Source organism: Scophthalmus maximus, chromosome 5 (genome assembly GCF_022379125.1).
Source record: "Scophthalmus maximus strain ysfricsl-2021 chromosome 5, ASM2237912v1, whole genome shotgun sequence".
NCBI classification, from domain to species: domain Eukaryota; kingdom Metazoa; phylum Chordata; class Actinopteri; order Pleuronectiformes; family Scophthalmidae; genus Scophthalmus; species Scophthalmus maximus.
Genome location: NC_061519.1, coordinates 10101383 through 10120924, shown reverse-complemented (window position 1 = coordinate 10120924; position 19542 = coordinate 10101383). Strand labels below are relative to the sequence as shown.

General features: G+C 42.6%; 1 protein-coding gene and 1 long non-coding RNA gene across 18 annotated transcripts in view; both read right to left on the bottom strand.

The window, feature by feature from the left end:
• LOC124850030 overlaps positions 1 to 12782 on the bottom strand; it is a 67389-nt gene extending 54607 nt beyond the window's left edge. For both annotated transcript variants that reach the window (XR_007030771.1, XR_007030770.1), the window contains exon 1: positions 12531 to 12782. This is a non-coding gene — a long non-coding RNA (uncharacterized LOC124850030). The remainder of the gene's footprint in view (positions 1 to 12530) is intronic.
• Positions 12783 to 15732: 2950 nt separating this feature from the next.
• rnf220a (ring finger protein 220a) overlaps positions 15733 to 19542 on the bottom strand; it is a 165312-nt gene continuing 161502 nt past the window's right edge. For all 16 annotated transcript variants that reach the window (XM_035635500.2, XM_035635502.2, XM_035635496.2 and 13 more), the window contains one exon: positions 15733 to 17396. In XM_035635500.2, coding sequence (XP_035491393.1) covers positions 17325 to 17396 — 72 coding nt within the window. In that variant the 3' untranslated portion in view covers positions 15733 to 17324. The remainder of the gene's footprint in view (positions 17397 to 19542) is intronic.

The following is a 19542-nucleotide window of genomic DNA, read 5'->3' as shown; positions in this document are numbered from 1 at the left end:
TTCCAAAAAAAGAAGTATATTTGTTTTTTTTTAGTTCAGTTCCTGATTGAAAGACACATGCACTTTTGGTTTTTATTATAACTGTTTGTTGGGCACACAGATACAGTAAATAAACCAAAGCACATGCTGTGCTTTAATACGCACCAACAACAATGTGGTGACACATCCGGTAAGTAAGAACCGTCTTTTCTCCTTTGTTTGACTTTCTGTCACAAAGAACTGCGGTGAGGATGGACAGGTCAGTGGAACCTGTCAATCAGGGTTGCCCTTATCTATGACACTACCTTTTCCAGGAAATCAGGAAACCAGGAGCTAGTTCACATGTTGGTTCCTTGTCAGAAGGAATGACTGGCCAAATAATCAAAAGCCAAGAGACTTACACGCCTTGTGTACAGTATTTATTTAGACTGCCAGTAACCTCTGGTTGTTACCAGTATAACTCATACTCTACAGGTTTCCAGTCTTCTTTGCCAGCATCCCTGCAAGCAAAAACTCTACGCATCCCCTCAAGAGCAAAACTCTTCACTTGAAGTTTCCGCATTCATAATGAAGCTGCACTTTCTGGCCTCATTTGCTTTTCTCCTTTGCACGCAATCACACCACCTCTACTGATTCCATCTAAAACGGGTGAGAGTTCTCACATTCATAAAATACTGGTGCGCATTGCATGTCCTCGGGACAGGAGCATGCTGGGGCAGAGAGAATCCCTGCATGACATTTCCTTATTAAGATCATTCCGAACATCGATGTCAACATCAACACGTCACTCGCACAGTTAAACACATTTACGACAGTTATTTACACCACCTCACTTCTACTTAGCTCCTGTCAGTTTTCTATGCAGGCACCTGTCTCAAAGTGACTCACAGTGGGCAAATTACATTGCATGAATTATTAAATGCTTTTGAAGGTGATATGATCGACTTTGACTGACAGCTCATTTAAGTTGAACTTTGATGAGGTAAAAAAAAAAAAAAAAACAGCGACAAGGAAGTCAAAGAAAGGATCATCATCATTTCTAATGTGACTTAAACATTAAAACCATCTAATCGCCACAGCAACATGAATACCTTTTTCTATAACCGTATCTATTATCCGACGCTACAAAAGCTATTGTTTCCCACAATCCACAAGTCTTTTCTATGTAGAGAAACTATCCTCGTGAAAGAGCTGGCTGCCAGTATCGAATACGCAGCTAACACTGCACGTCAAAATGTCATTGGATCCCGCGGATAAATCAGTAAATCACGCCACAATGGCCATGGACTCGGCTCATTCACACAGGCCACATGAAAAGGGAAGGAGAGAAAGAGGGAAGTCTGACTTCCACGGCTCAGGCCAGCCAGACAAAGGCCCCCGAACAGCGCTGCCTCGGGACAAACTCATATGACACTGGCGCACAGGAAATCACCAAATTGCCCATTGTCTGGGGCAACATCAAAATCCCTCTGCCTCGACAAGGCGACGGGGAGAGAGCGGAGGGAAGATGGATAAGAGAGGAGGAGAAAAGTGCAAGAGTGAGAGGAGGAAGAGGATTAGGTTTGAGGTGATGTTTTGGTGTGTTCACGCCGTGTTTGTGAGATAAAAAAAAATTGGAAAATGTGTTCCGGTTTGGATGAAATTTCTAGTTTGTCATTAGAAATGTCAATGATGCTGTTCTAAAATATAGTTTTAGAGTGTGCAACAGATGGTAACAGCATACTATAACCACAAACAAGAAGAGTAATGTTGGCAAAGAAGCAAACAATTTTCATTTCATCTCCATGTGTATCAACTTAACGCAGCTTAACAAAATGCGTTCCAATCACGGTTGTACTGTAGCTACAGAAACTGGATAATAAGGATTTCACTGAGTGAAAAAACAACAAAAGAAACGCTGGGAAATCCAGGTCTCATGAAGAGAGTGCAAGCATTCAAATGACTGCGTGGAGAAAAGTTAAATAACCCCAACAATCTGTAGTGATCTGTAACTTTGAACAGCAGACCGCAGCCCTCAGCCCCCCCCCCCCCCCCCCCCCCGGTTCATATATGTATTTGAACAGGTGAGTGATGTGCAGTCAGAGGCAGCTTGTCAGGTAGAGCCTGAGGCAACACTGGCTCTCATCTATTCAGCTACTCAAACCCACATAGACAGACGGCTCTCCTCTGGCCTTTTCATTCATCCCTCATCTGATCTCACCCACCCCCACCGCCATCCCCCAACACACACACACACACACACACACACATCTCTATACTCAAAAGAAACCAATACATCTCCAACACACAGCTGTTATCGTTCCAAAAATGTGATAAAATTACGTACACATACAAAATTAAGATAGCTCCTGTAGTCGCTCCGAACACTTTAACAATGACTATGAGCAAAAAAAACGGTTGGTTACCCTGAGTTCACGCTCCATCACAGTGTGCAAACAACAGTTCTCCTGCACAAACACTTAATTGTGGACGTACTATATCACCTATGAAAGGATGTGTGTGTGTGTGTGTGTGTGTGTGTGTGTGTGTGTGGTCATTATGCAAATGATTCCTATGCAATTTATGTCATCCTGTGCTATATAGAGCTGCAACATTTAATCAATTAGTAATCGATTACTAAAATAATCGGCAACTATTTTGACCATCGATTAATCGGTCAAGTATTTTTTATTTAAAAAAAATATATTTTCAGCCTTTAAATGTGAATATTTTCCAGTTTCTTTGCTCCTCTGGTAGAGTAAACTGAATATATTTGGTGTGTGGAAAAAACAAAAGTTTTGGAAACATTTTATGGACCAAACAACTCATCTTTTAATTGAGAAAATAATCGACAGATGAATCGATAATGAAAATAATCGTTAGTTGCAGCCCTAATATATATGTATATTTATTCTACTTTCTTTTTCTTTTTACTTCAACCCACTGCACACTTTAGCCTTCTTTCACAAGGCAATACTTGCACTCTGTATATAGCTTTTCCTGTATTTTTTATTTTATATTTATGCTATTTATGTGATACTCTGCTGCTGTAATGAGTACATTTCCCCGGCATGGGATGAATAAAGTTCTATCTTATCTTATCCAAAATAAATATATATTTAAAGACTTTTACCAACATTTTTAAGCCATACAATGTGACGACCTGCTCCAGTCAGCGGCGCACTATGAAAGTTTACAGTGCTTCTCCTCGAAGGCCCTTCAAATATCAGTCAGCCGCTGCCATACAGTAGAAAACACCCACACAGAACCTTGAAAGTAAGACACTCAGAAATGTCCACAATAGCTGTCCAAGTATCTCTAACAACCCACTGTGAAGGATGCTACGATTCCCCTTCCGCAGTCAGTGGACCTCTTGTGTGTCAGGTGGGTGTGTGCTCACATGCATATGTGCAAATGTAAAAACAGCAGGACCATAATCCCCCTCTGCGTTAATCTTCCACTAACCCGGCATTGTCTCACTGTTTGCCCGGAGTAAGAGCATGAAGTTTACCCAGTTGCTTGTAAAAACCTCAACAACAATAACAACCAAGCTAGACTCTTCCCCTTTGACAAACTGACATCTTACTCACGGGTTTGGGACACGAGTCAGCCTCTGTCACCTACACAGTGAGTGTTACCATCTGATCACGCAGGGATAATCCTCAGGGGAGCTGGGGAAGGGGCTCCGCGGGAGACTGTGTAAACTGCGGAGTGTTCAGGTAATGTTCTGTAATATGAACATCAATGATTCATATCCCATACACCAACTGAAAACTGAAGGATATCCTGGTCTGCAACATCCTTCTTCTCCACAAGGATAAATATCACGTCAAAGATCCGACTGTTGAACGACTTTGTTCAAGTGTTTAAGGACAGCAGTTCTCCATTCTTCTCTCCATTCAGTCCTAATAATAATATCATAATAATAATAATTATTATCCTATTTGATTTTGAGACATTTACTAAGAGAGTGTATAATTATGTATTCGGTTACTAAAAGATTAATACTCTTTGCAGGTATGTCACTGTCATGAGCAGCACCTAATGTTGACTCATGCTGATTTGATAGTTTGAGAGTATTTTATAAACAGATGGTTAAACAGTGCAAGAGCACTTTTCGTTTCTTAAGAATGTTTACCTTTCCACTGAATTGTAATCTCAGTAATACGAATACAAATTTGACTATGTCTTTTTTTTTTATTGTGTTGTACTCAGCCTTTTTTTTATAGAATAGCTGTGCAGTGTCACACAATGACAAACAAACAACACAAGTGTAGGGGGTTTTAGATTTAGTTTCCACTTTTACCATCATCTTGTGAATGAGACGCACTGCCTCCATCCTTCAGCAACGGCTGCCCAGAATATTCAAATACTGCTACAGCATGGTGGCGTCTACATACAGGCCTGCTGTTACCTAATGTGTACACTGTAATCCTTTGGGTCAACTTTAAAATGACAACTGTTTACATTGATTGTGGATCAGTGTTCATTCAGCATTTTGGACATCTTGGTGTCCTCTTCATTACAAATAGACAAATCCCTTTTCAGGTTGTGAGACGAGTTTTTTCATATAGTCCATAATGAAGCTTCAGAGTGGCTTGGAGTCCGATTGGCCAATATAATGTTCTTATCCGCCACCACACCCATTATGTCCACAGTCTGTCTTCTCCTCACAACACAGAGTTTGGATTAACATGTGGATACTAACTCAGGATCGACCATGTGAACAAAGGTAAGGCCTCACTCCGCTTGTTTTAATCAGCACACACACCAGGTCGACCGTAAGCTTTGAGCAGTGTGACTGTCATTATAATCATGCCAATAATGACAGGAAAGATAATCATTTACAGTTGTTGTCCATAGGAAGCGTTGCAATGTGTTTTCAGAAGTAATCTCAAGTTAATGTGTTTTTAATGTGTGTATATACGTATGTATACGTGTTTCCTCCTTCACGCTCGGGTCCTCTACCAGAGGCCTGGGATCCTAATCCCTTGGACACACTACACGTGTTGTCAGATCTCTGTACCGTTCACACTACACGACGTGCTGTCTTGTAATTGCAGGCTTTCAGTCCTTGTGCTGTTCACACTGCATGACTCATCTGCGACGGGGGGGGTCACACACTACACGATCCTTCACCAGGAGAAATGTCTCCAAACCCCTTTTTTCAAAAAAATATGCGAGAGAAATGACAGGAAAATATGCGATACATGCGCGATACAGGAATTGTTTTTTCCCTTTCACGATGGACGTCAAACATAAACAGTTCAATATAGTGCAGGATAGTCTTATGTTGACAGCAGAGCCGTCTAATGAGTCGCCACAACGTTTAATCCAATGGACCATTTTTTTCCCCAGCAATGGCGGATTATGGAGCCTCTCAATAGTTCCCGGAGATGGGCAGCAGCGCATTAGAGAAGCAGCAGAATGGATCAAGACGCTTAAATAATCAGATTACATATTATCAGCATATTATCATTATCTGAATCAAATCAACATGCGCATTAAAGTATTTAAAAAAAATAATAATTTTACTTTAAAATAACATATTGACTAATTAAATAGAGTAACTACATAGGCATATCGGTCTGCTATATTGTAAACCGATACATTTATTGGCTACTAATTACCAAAAGTCGCAGTTCTGTCGCTCTGAATAATGGATTCTAATTGCGTGCCAAGAACTTCCGGGAACTATCTGAAGTCTACATGAGTAGACAGGTTCCAGTTATCCAGCTTGGTTATGATATCAATCTCAATGGTGCGGACCGTACAACACAACACTGCAAGCGCCGTTTGTAAACATCACTCGTCGACACCTTAAGAGACATGCTGGCGGGTGGTGCTGCAACTCCGCGGTTTTGGCCTAGTGTTTAGTGCGTCGGACTCCCATACCCGAGGACCCGGCCTCACGGCCCGGCCAGAGCAGTAAAATCATCACAACAACCACAACAACAACAACAACAACCCCAATCTACCAAATTCTGCATTTTTACCCACTGAGCTATACCAGCTGCTATATTACATACATACACACAAACACACACACGCACACACACATTTTAAACACACATACTGTATATGCCCTATACTTCTACCTCAGACGATGGTCCATCAAAATATTTTCACTTCAACCAATCAGATTTTGCCAAGAGCCATGTGAGCCAATCATCCAGTTGCGGATGAAAACATTACAAACTTCTTATTTCTCTATTTCTATTTGCTGTTGTCAGTCGTAACATCAGTGTCCGATTACCAGCGACAACAAAGTGTCCACCACTCCACTTCACATCCATATGCATCTTCAAAGAGTACTGTATGGCTCATGGTCTGTACCCGTGTAAAATGATGACATCACAATAAGTCTTTTGTCATGTTCCTTTTTTTCCACAATATTTTAAACATGTTCAATGTACAACTCTTTGAGGCCTTCTTTCACAAAATGTCATCAACTGAGTAGTGTTGACACTGATGGTTGTTATGTTACCACGCATATTAATAACACTGTGGTAACATAGTCAACTTAGATGATACGGTAAAACCTTTGTGTTGATACCAGACTGATTCAGTGACACACCGTGATCATAAAGGGAGGCAGACACAATAAAACCTAATAAAAGCTTAATTCAGGAAAGAGAGCAGTGTAGCCACTACGTGTGTGTGTGTGTGTGTGTGTGTGTGTGTGTGTGTGTGTGTGTGTGTGTGTGTGTGTGTGTGTGTGTGTGTGTGTGTGTGTGTGGGAGGGGGGCAAGCAGGTAGAATATCACAGGTCTTTTAAGAGGTTTAGAAGGCAACAAGCCCCCCCCACCCCAAACACACACACGTTCTACACACCCTGTTAGTCCTTTTCACCATTATCTAACCTTGTCATCTCCCCCTTTCAAGAAATGGGGATCCTGTAGCAAGACCCCAAGACCCCCCGCTTTCCCCAACACACACACACACACACACACACACACACACACACACACACACACACACACACACACACACACACACACACACACACACACACACACACACACACACACACACACACACACACACACAGAGAGAGAGAGAGAGAGAGAGAGAGGGCCAGTGTTCTCCCCTGGGGGGCTGACCGAGATGAAAGGAGGAGTGGTGAAGGGGACTGGAGAAGCACATAAAACAGATGAGGTGACCTCGCTCATCGTCGTTTCTCTCAGCTCTCTGTCCTTTTCCCACATAGGTGACTTCACGCAAACTCTAGTGTATAATAATTTTAAATCCATATCATTGTCAAATATTTTAATTTCTCTGTGCGTCTGTTTTGGAAAAATCTGATCATTGGGGTAAAGTTGTACACTTGTGGATTGTGTTTCATGTGTGACCTCACATTTGTCCTTTGATTTTGACTTTTCTGGCCATATATGCAGCAAACTGGGAAAATGAGCAGATCGCTGATGTTGAATTGTCTTTTTGACAATCTGGCACATGCCTATCTGGCACATGCCTTACAATCCTGTGCCAGATAGTGTAATTATTTTTAAAAAGTAGAAAGTATATTAAGTAGAACATATTACATCTATCATTGCGTTTTGTATTGATTTAAAATGATTAGGTGAATCTACAAGGTATTCAAGGAGGGGCGTTTGCTATCAAACACTGCCACCATGTGGAGAGTTAGATTCACAGCAGGAGGACAGTGAAGGTGTCTACATGAACACAATACTGTAAGTGATGAATATGATATGGTTTCATGAACAAAGGCATTTGGACATTTAGTGTAAATGCATTGAAACAGCAGCTACAGGTACCGTCCCATGTTTATTGCAGTGGTGGATGAAGTGTTGAGATTCTTTACTTAAGTAAAAGTGTTGCTCCACTGAGACGAAAATCTCTGCAACTAGTAAAATTAAAAATCAAAATGTAAAATCTTAATCTGAATAGTAATCATGGCGGTCAAATAGATTAAATATCGCAAAAACTGTAACTGAAATGTATACGGATGTCGAAGTAACCATTCAAATAAAATGTAAATACTGTAAAATAGAAGAACCCACAACATTGTACCTATCTCTTTTTTGCCTTATTATAATTTTTGTTATTAGGAGGAGGAGCTGGTTGATGAGCTAAATGACCCTAATGACTCTGAAGAAGCCTTCTAGGGGATTCTTCTGTCAGCTCCTTCCACTTTCTGGCCTTTTCTGCACGCGCCTCTGGGACTGACTTCCTGCTGCTTATGACACACGACATGGAGCTAAATTCACTTTTCCAAAGTGTCCTCTCTCTGTAAGGTCTAAAAGTCAAACTGGTCTTCACTCTCTCTCTCTCACTCACACGCGCGCACACACACACACACACACACACACACACACACACACACACACACACACACACACACACACACACACACACACACACACACACACACACACACACACACACACACACACACACACACACACACACACACACACACACACACACACACACACACACACACACACACACACACAGTCTCCTACTAGGGGACACACTGTCTGACCCTGACATGTCCATGGGTCTGACATTGGTGGGATTTCACAACTCCACACACAAATTTATTACATTATATAATTAATTGTATAAATGAAAATAGATAGGATGAATGATCTTGCCCTTTTCAATTATTCTTCAAATGGTTACTCTACTGTATGATCTATGATCTATTCACACTGCAGCCATCTGACTCGTGTTTTAAAAAATATATATTTGTTGTTGAATTCACTTTTTTAAGCCCATATGAGTAGAATTATCTATTGGATTATTAAAAGTAATTGTAGTCTTTTTTTGAATATTCTCATGGCATGAGTTTGGTTGTTTAAAAAAAAACATGAATAGAACAATCCCAGTCCTGTTTAAAATGTGTATTATTTAATCTTACCACTGGGAGTCGCTAGAGTTCCTACACATACTGTTCATGTTGGTTTGACAAGAACACAATGTGTGCACAGGGTCCATTACTACATGACTCTAGTATGACGCAAAACATAGTATGTTGCTATAAGATGACTATATGTCCAAATTTTTTATATTTTGGTCCCTTTAAGTTAAGACAAGAGCATCGTAAAATGAGTCACAATTTCGACACTACTCATCTGATGCCAGTGTGAACATCCTCACAGTGCAGAGGTGAAATGTACCACAAGCGTTCCCTTGGGAACCCAGTATCAAGGTTAAATCTTGCGGGCCTTCGCTGGGTGTAATGCCATTGAATCCTACTCTCACCCAAGCCAAGAGCAACTACTCAGCAACTTGACATTGCCTCATGTCTACATTATATCAACTCACTAAAAGGAACAAGAAAATTAGTTAATGTGTAAGTCCACAGCAGTGTTTATCATTAATTTCCTCGAGTGCTGCAGCCCACCATGGTTTCATATTGATCCCAACAATGTTCTTATCTTCTTTGCTTCTTATCAAAATAACATAAATTATCTTTACCGGGTGTTTAGCATCGCTGCTTCCGATGCTTCATCGTAAAGCTGTGTGCAGCGCTCTTTGCTCTCTCTCTCTCTCTCTCTCTCTCTCTCTCTCTCTCTCTCTCTCTCTCTCTCTCTCTCTCTCTCTCTCTCTCTCTCTCTCTCTCTCTCTCTCTCTCTCTCTCTCTCTCTCTCTCTCTCTCTCTCTCTCTCTCTCTCTCTCTCTCTCTCTCTCTCTCTCTCTAACACATTGACCTGTCTGTCACGGTTGATTGACGATTGATTGACACAAAATTAGCAAATTTTGCCTCCACAAGCCTGGTGTCACTGCTCCAGTTGATCGTGCTGATCAGACGGACAAACCACAATGATATGACTGATAAAAAGTAGCCCAATTTGTCAAAGAGGGAAACACTACATACATGAGCATTTAAAGAGAGTCTTGCAAAAAAACCCAAGTGTAAACAGTTAAAGCTTCATGTGATGAACAAGTAGTATAACAGGTACAGTAGTGGCGGGGTGGATCGGAAAGAAGTCTAGCAAAATAGCGAAGGTCAGAGTTAAGTGAGGTAGAGATTAGGGAGGGGTCCATAAAATAAGATTTTGTTTTTGAGACCAGAAAAAACGCAGTATTTTAGTTTGCAGTCATCAACACCCCCATTCTCTTGCTGTGACTCTTCCGGACATTTTCCTACCATCCTCTCACATGGTCTCAACGTGACATTTTTTATGCAAATTTGACTAGGGGGCTGGCAGTAACATTTCAAAAAATCTGCATAGCCACATTTGAGGACATTTGCGTTCTAACGTACAGCCCCTCCAGAAAATCTCAGGAAAAGTTTCCAGACTTCAGTGCATGGGTAAAAGTACAGTAGCTGTATTTAACAGCCAGAAAAGTCCAATGGGAGTCGATAGATATACTACTTGATAAATATTGCAGTAGTCATGTCCAAAAGCACAACTCAAGCCCGGAATATTCTGCAAAGATTGTCTCCTGCAGTAGCTGCCTCCCATTTCAGTCCAACTTTATTAGCATCTGAGAGCACTTACAGGAGCGCTTACTTGACAGGGCTGAGTCTAATAACGCCTGACCTTAGTCCGGGGTAACAAAAAAAAGGAGGAGGAGGTGAATACTGCTTTTGTTTAAGGCTTGGACACGGATCTGAGCGCCAACTCAGCTGTGAGAGAGATCATATTGTTGTAATTCTTGCTAATTATTGTCACTGTTAAATGAGCTCTGATGTTTGGCACGCTCGGTTTCTATAACACTGTTTTACAAGAGTATGGCGCGCACACACACACACACACACATCTTTTCCCCTGAGCATGCTGACACCACCTGGCGATTTGCTTATACATGAGTTTTATGGCAAAAAACAGTGAAAGCAAAAGGCCACTAGATGGCAACGCCGCCTTCTCGGTCTGCTTCACTAACCAGCGGAATGGTAGACGTCCTTATCAAGTCATATCAGCAAACAATAACGCTTATCCGAGTTATTACTCCGACGAGGACTGGTGTCACACAGGCCTGTATTAAGAACACAGAGGGTGGAATCGGATTGTCCTTTTTATCCTCTTTTCCTATCTACTAATAATAATAATAATAAATTTCATTTATAGAGCACTTTTCATTGCTAAAAGTAATCTCAAATATTTCCCTTGACCTCAGTGGAAAAAAGGCATGAAGTCGAGGAAAAGTGTAAAGGAGAACTGATTTGAATTAGGAAAGCCGACAGCGGTGCTCAGGGATCCGACTCCACTTTCACTTTACTACGTCATTATAAGACGGCGGATGTTATTGACGTGCGTCTGTCGTGGTGAAACTACTCATTTCCAAAGATGAACTACAAAAAATGCAGCAGCTCCATCCAGCTTTATTCAGTGTGTATTACCACCGTGTGACATCAGATGGTTTCATATGTAACAGTAACTAACATGATGACGTACGTCTCTTTTGTGTCATATGTGTGTATTACCACCGTATGACATCAGAATGATTCATATGTAACAGTAACTAACATGATGACCTGCATCTCTTTTGTGTCATATACATACTCTGCTTCATCTTCTTATACTTATGTTTTGGATTGAATCGTTTACGTTCGTGCATGGCGCGTCTCGTTAAATATCGCTGCCGCAATGAATTGTGGGGCGTCTATATCGCCTTGATCTCACAAAAGAAGCTCCAGTGTACCCTAGGCTAAAGGAGATAGTGAAGGAAGCATTGAAGCTCCTTTCCTATACATTTAGAGAATCCGAACAGCTCTTATCATGGCTGCCGATCAAATACTTCCGGGTCACGTCAAGATTTAGGAAACTTCCTAAGCCAATTTGACAATTCGACCTCGCCTGGACACTCGTGTGCAAAGGTTCTGACTGGAAACACCTGTAGCTGATACAGGATTTACACTGACAGGCCTCAGCCTCTGATCACAACCTGAAGGATCATGTGATAAATTCTCTCATACAGGGTTCAACACCACGCGATTGCGACAAAACACTCTCAGCAACGACGATGTGAACGCAGAAGCCGAGCACCTGCACCAGTTCACTTCTGTGATTCAGATTCTTCATTAAACATGCAGACGACGCAAAGACACAGAACACAGGCAGCAACACTGACCACGAGCATCGTGTGATACATGCAGACGTGAGGAGCAGCCACAACCAGCAGGTGCAGAGAACACACATCCGTCACTATGTTGATCATGAGGAGCTATTTGTTTGTCGGTTATGAATTGATAAAGTGAAATCTTACAATCAAAGCCACGAAGCAGTGGACAGGACACGAGCTCTCTGGGCCCAGGGACCAACCTGAGGTGTTCATAGCCTCTTCACTCTCCTGCTTCAAATCAATAGACTTTATTTACATAAAGTCACTTCATCCTGGTGACTGGTCCCGTGGTACAAGTAGTGAGCTTGATGTAGCTAATGGTGGAAACAGGTGAATGTTGTGGCTGCTGAGCAGGTGACCTACTTCTTCCTCCTCCTCTTCCTCCTCCTCTTCTTCCTCCTCCTCTTCTTCCTCCTCCTCCTCCTCCTCCTCGGCGCAGGGCTCCAGTAGAGATGAAGGCGGGACAGTTGAACTGGTGTGTGTGTGTGTGTGTGTGTGTGTGTGTGTGTGTGTGTGTGTGATGCTCTGCTCACGTCTGATTAGTGTCACTGTCCTCCTCCTCTCCGACGTTAGCCTCGTCCTGTCCAGTGTCTTTGCTAATGCTAGCAAGCTCACTTTTGTAAAAAAAAAAAAAAAAAAGTCTCTCTAGGTGATGTGGTTTTCCGAATTCCACTTCTCTGACACTTACAACTTCATATCCTATTTTCTCTCCGCTGCTCCTGCGTTCGTTTCGCACAGTGTTTTCAGAAGCGTCCGTCGGCAGGTGTACGAATTTGCCGCTAACTCCCCACGTCCACCACGTGACCTGACTCGTCATCATCATCATCATCGCGCGACTATGCTATGTGCTACATAGCAGGCACAGCTAGCAAAGCAACCAGGATATTGGGGTTTTTTTTTTTTAGATTTGTAAATAAATTAACTGGATACATTTCTTCGTATTAGGACACACAGTCAATTAAAATAATTACATTTGATATTTTAAAAAAATAATTTAAAAAAAGACAGAAAACAGACTGGGCTACAGTTAGTTTTGGACGGGGTTCAGAAGCCCCCCTGAAGGCCCGGAGGCTTCCAAGTTCTTTTAATACATCCATGTGGAGTCACAGTGAAATAATTGTTGTAAAATCTGCCCCCTAAATTAAGTCATGCGTCAGGATTTGGGTTTATGCTGCGTTCCAGGGAACCTCGGAACTCGGACCCTGGAAGTCGGTGTTGGTGATTTTTCCCCCCGTCCTCCTGAGTCGGAATTCCGACTCGCAGGGGCCTTCCATTTGCAATTTCCCGACTCGGAGGTCGTCATTCCGAGTTACGAGATCATACTGGAACGATAAACCAGACTTCCGAGTTCCGACTTCTGAGTTCCGAGGGAGACTGGAACGCAGCAATAGTCTCAAACCAATATGTTCACGGTTGGGTACGGTTTAGGTGAGGTGCATGATTTCAAAGAATTTGTTCAAACAAAAACCAGATACAACAATAGGATCCTACCATGTCAGATGAAACCATCTCTTTGTTTTTGAGTCGGTTGTGTTTGTTCTTGCTCATGAGCACAGCAAATTTATGGATGCAGGATGATTTGTGGAATAATTATGACATGTTTAGAGACCGGGTTTGACTCAACGTTCACATGATACGTACAGCGAAGTGGGTCCGGGCGGTCGGGGTGGATGTGCTCACAGAGGCTTTGGCAGGAATTGCACAAGACATTGTGGTTTTCTAGAGATCAGTGTTACCGGCGTGCTCGCCCTGCCAACCGAAACTGATCGCAAAACAGTCGGATTCTCAGCAGGACTCGCCTCCCGCTGTGGTTTTCCTCGCGAGCAGTAAAACTTTATTAGCATCTGACAACGCTTGTCTTAATGACTCACCCGAACGGCGATCTGACACACGTACTGTACGTGTGGTTATTTCACCTTATGGGAAAACAGGCTTTTAGCTCGGCAAGCATCTCCAGCACTGCTCAGCCGGCCTGCCTAACAACAGACACCTCACAACCGACCTGGACACTGAATTGAGTGGTGCAAATATGAAAACACATTTTACAGTCACATATTTGGGGGTCTAATTTCAGATAAGCACCAAAACTATCCGTGTCCAGCATGGTGGGGTCAACAATTTGCTGATTTACTGTTGAACCCTAATGTTGATTCCCCTCCTGCCCCCACCTACTGCCCTCCATGAGATATGTACGCTGTAACCACTAAGTGTAGTAATGCAGTACTACAGTACAGTACACATTAATGGATTCCATTTCATTGTATGACCAGGGAACAACCCCAAAAAGTTTAGCTACAACAAACCAACCAAGCCTCAGGTTTGTTTGATTTTCTGTTAGTTAGTTTGTTGCACTTCATTTAGGAATGAGGCGCATGTGAACACAGTGTGAGCTTGAATGACAATACTAAGGAGTAGTATTAGTACGAGATACTAAAAAATTAAATAAAACCAACCTTATTAGATGTGGAAATATTGGCTTAAATCACTGTACATTGCATCAGAACATATTTATTTTTAAATGTCAAATAACTCCTTAGCGACCCTACTCTTAAGTTGCTGAAATTGAAGGAAAGTGCACTATTTGTGGGAAGCATGAGGACACTGATGACTTTTCTGAACATTACAGCATGTAAACATTGTCAAGTGGAGTTGTACTCCAGTGGAAAAAGTGTCAAATTGAACGGTGCTAAAGCTGCGTTACTAATATGATAAACTAATAAGAGAGTTGTTGAATAAAATCCTTACACTGAACAGAGGACGAACATGTCGTGTGCTCTCGATGAGGGGGACGCCCCGAGCCCACCACAGCATCAGGCAGAAAGGTTTGGGAGTCAATGAATTAGCGAACACACTTATTAGGGTTATGATATTTTTCAGGCTTCCTAGAAACCCGACCCAACAATGGAAGAACAATAAAACATGAGCTCCGACTCCCAAAGGCTGAAAGAAAAAAACAAAAAACTGAATTGTTTCCTTGGCACACATGCATTGGCAGCAATTGAAACAAGAAAAAGCCACGGGAGGGTCGATTCAGATTTACAATCATTTAATTAATGTCAAATGTAGTTTACAAACGGGAAAGACATGTACCATTTCCAAGAATATACAAGACACAAATTAGTTCCGACACTAAGCCTCTTGTGCAATTTGTCATCTTTGGGGCAGGTTTTTCGAATCCGACGGAAGATCAGGGGAATCACAATGCGAATGCAACGGCGCAGCGTCGCATCGTTCAGTGTTTTACCTAGCGGGACGCGTGACTACTCGGCGAGCTAAGCCCCCACGGGAAGAGAGAGCTGAGAGGAAACAAAAAGGTTCATCAGTAGAGGTGAGGCCCGGCCGTCGCGGCTGATCCCACTCAGGCTTTTCTCGCCCCCCAGCATTACTTGTCTTGCAATGAGGAAAGAATCCCGTTTCTTTCTTTGTGAAGGCAAACGATGAATGTTTAAAGTGTGTGTGTGTGTGTGTGTGTGTGTGTGTGGGGCTTTTACATTATCTCACAGTGGATGGAGATGGTCAACTTCAGATGCAAAAAAAGGAAAAGAATGAAAGGGGCGAACACTGACACCGAGATGACACCGTCTATTAAAAATGCACATGAGCAGAATGTGTCTTTTGCATTAAGGCCAACTTCCTCACCTTTTTTCTTTTTTTTTTTCTTTCAGTGAACACAGCAACATTACTCTTCACCATGTCTTAATTTTACCACCCAGGTTGTGTCGACAGGACCACTCGTGGTATTTAAGAAGTTTTATTTTGTCTTTTTTTTTTCTTTCCTTTTCTCAGCATTTCTTACAACAATACAGACGTCACAGAATACATAGTTTTACAAACACAAAGCACACCACAGCCTTGGCTGCTGCTGCTGCCGTCGCCGTAAAGGAAACGTTGGGGTTGCCAGTTCGGCCCTGGCAATCCCTTCTTTTCCGTCGACTCTCCTCAGCTGTTAAGTGTTAGAAAGAACCTGCCCTTAGGGGGGTTCGCCATTTTGGGACCTTTTTTTGCAGCATAGCAGTATGAGAACAATGGAAAAAATCGTTCTTTCGAGACGTGTACGTTGAAAACAAAACGTGTCTAGACTATGATCCGAGCATGTTGTTACTCCAACTGGGAGGAAGCAGAAGTGGAGGTGAAATAAAAATAAAAATAAGAGGGTCAGTTGGACTTTGTCGCAACTAAAGAGCAGTTCCATCGCTCAGACAAGAGGAATCTCTCCAGCAATCCACCTACATCTTGACCGTCTCGTCTCGAGTAGTTTATTATTACTTACATTTTTTTTTATTCCTGTACAGTGAAATAACATTTTTAACGGCTCTTCACGCGATCTTTTCTTTAAAAATACAGAAGGCTCCTTTTATTCGAGCCATTTTTTTCTCCCCCAAACATCATTCCCAAACTCTTCCAACTAAAAACAGGACTTTGATATTATATACTTCAGTGTGTCTGATGGTAACGTGTGTGTGTGTGTGTGTGTTTGAACTCTATGTCATTTACACCCAACATTGTAAACATACATAGAACTATATTACATGTGCTTGCACTGCATCTTGGAGGGGGGAGAAATTTTGGTTTACTTCACTAGAACACCACAAAAAGGGAAAGGGGGGGGGAGAGAAGGAGAATGAAAAGAAGAAGAAGAGGTGGAAGAGGGAAAAGGAGAGTCAAACTCTGTTTCAAGGTTCTAGGGTTTTTCTCAGTTTGGTTGAAAGCTCCGTTTCAGTGGCCCCTTTTTAAATTCTACTTCTCTCTCTGGAATAGGGAACAAAAAAACTAAAAAGAAGCTTTCCGTCAAGACTTCAGTGTTGAGCCGGTTTGTCCAGTGCCACTAAATGTTGAAGAAGAGCTAGAAGGGGGAAAAGAAGACGTCCTTATATTCTGTATTAAGAAGTTCCTCAAGGTCCGGCTGTCACAGCAGAGCATAGCCAGGTGCCGGGCGTCTCCACTACCCTCCATAGTCCACCAGTGGACAAAAGCCCACGTTACATGAAGAGGGAGTCGTGTTGGTGAGGCAGAGGAAACAAGCCTATTGACCAGTGAGACTGCAGGGTTTCATTTTTTTAACAGGAGGCCAGGAAGCCAGAGAGTCAGTGGGTGCTGCTCAGTCCTTTATTCAACCCGGTGTTGATCTCTCATCAAAGAGTCAGGGGAGTCTCAAAGTTAGACGCCATGTCTCTGTCCTCTGCTCTCCGAGGGGTTTTTAAGCTACGATCCAGGCCATTGGGAGGGCGAGAAAATAAATGGCGTTCAGAGGGGAGGGCGCTGACGTCCAAAATGGAGGAATGGATTGGGAGGAGGAGGAGGCGGCGGAGTGGGGGCGGGGCCGCTCTTTACAAGTAGACGCGCCTCAGGTCTCCGGGTGAGGTGATGGTGTTGCACTGTGGGCACAGCTTCTTGTTCCCCTGTGATGGAGAGAGAGACAAAAACGTTAGATTGGTTGTTTAGAAAGGGACTTAAGTCTTCATATGGTCGTATCAACGCCACTGACAAATTGACTCAATCATTCACTTATGAAATAATCAATCAAACAAAAGGACAGAACATTTATTCATTTCTGTTAATCTATTTAAGAAAACTAGCAAACATTTGTTGGTTCCAGTCTCTTAGATTCAAGGATTGTTTTTCTATTTTGTAAATTGAATGTGTTTCAGTTGTTGGACAAGAGGTAGGTGAAAAAACAACTGTGAGGTATTCATAATTAATACTTTTACTTTTATACTTGTTCTAACTGCGCTCTACTTTACAATGAAGCTCTGCAGGATTTGTGGTTATGGTGGTAACTTTAACTATTCCACATGAGCTGGATATAAAACCCCAGGGTTAAATGAGACAACTGATAACCATCTTCGTGGTACAGGTTATCCAAGGTTGCGATGTAATGGTGCATTCACACAAATGCAAAGCACATTTTCCGTGCGATTAGATTTCATTCAAAGTCAATGCGAAGACATGAAGATGTGAATTTTGCGTCATTCGCTCCACTCGCTCAAGCAAAATATTCTTGTCACGCAATGTCGGAAAATGCCAATTAGCGTTGTGATTCTCCCGCAGCTGGTGCCGCCGTCTGTGTACGAAAGAGAACACGCACGACTAAACACAAATGATCCTGTGGCCAAACTCGTGCAATTAACATGACGCTTTTCTTTCGATATCCTGAGTAGGTTGAACTTGCTCCGTAGTACGGGCCGCTGCTCTATTGAACTTTGTCAGCTGACCAATGCAGACAATATTTATTACAATGTCCAGCTAATGCTTTCCCTTGACACATCGCCTCCTGACTGTGAAACATTCAGCCATTTGTCTTTATTCTTTCCAACTAACCCTATCACCACCAAAAGCCTACAATGAGACTAAGAAACCCACCTTTGCAGTCATCAGATGGCTGCATGTGACCTAGTGCTTTTCAGCCGTCTGTTGTTCTGCAGTATGTAGTGAATATGTCAAAGAGTTGCACTTTTGTAAATATCATGAAAGGACAAGCTCTGTATTGATGATGAGGTAGAAGACACGATGAACCGAATCAATCACTCTCCTCTGCAGTACGGGCTTTGTATTTATGAAACACGCGAGCCAGAATCTGTCACATATTACTTCTACACTTCCTTCGATGTGAATCTCTAGGGCCTGTTTGCAGCAGAGTGGTCCCTCTCTGCCCTCTTCCTCGCCCTCTGCACTGCTTTGATAGTTTGCCACATGCAGTAAAGCAGCAGGTGATAATACGCAGCGCCGACAGCGTAACGACCCTCTGACTGGGTGGTCTCGACAACTGTGCTCCACCTCTCTGCCTCCCTCCTCCAGTCAGCTCGTTCCTCTCTTGAGTTGGCTGGTGAGGGTTGCATTCCTGCTGACAGTTTCCAATTGTTCAGATGAATGAATATATATTTAAATGTCGGACTAGAATTACTTCATTGCAGCGGTGTGTCCACCAACCACAGGAAATTAGGTCACAATCTCCCCTTCTCTTCCTGACTTACGACACTGGATAATGGCCAGAAAAGTGTTTTTTCAGAGCATTGTGTTTAGTGAGGTCAGTCACAAGTTTGTGCCAGATGTAATTAAGTTTATCAGATGTTCCTAACTTTTGGGTTGGTGAAGACTTTTGCTCAGTCTACTGGGATCTGTGCAGAGGGTGAGCAAAAACGTCAACCGGAGTCTTTACCAAAGGAAACGCTGTGCGTGTGATTTCTAACACGGGTACAACGGAATGCAGAGATCGCATAACTGGAGCACCGGCACCTTCCAAATCCTAACTGGTCGGGACAAATGTTCAGGCTCGTCTGACCCCCCAAAGATTTATGGGCTGCTTTTCCTGTAAGCCTTTGAATAAACTCCCTGCGGTGGGTGCAAAGGACGAAGGTGGACCGAAGGGTGAACAAAACGTTCAGTCAGGAGGACTGAGGTGGTGAAGGAGTCTGACAGATGTCGCACGCTCCTGCTAAGAGGATTCGAGGCCGCAGATTACTCACAGTCTTTTGGTGTCGAGAGAGAGAAGGAAGAGGAAGGAAAAGTGTGAAGGTGAGGAAAGGGAGAGGAGGAGGAAGGAAGGGT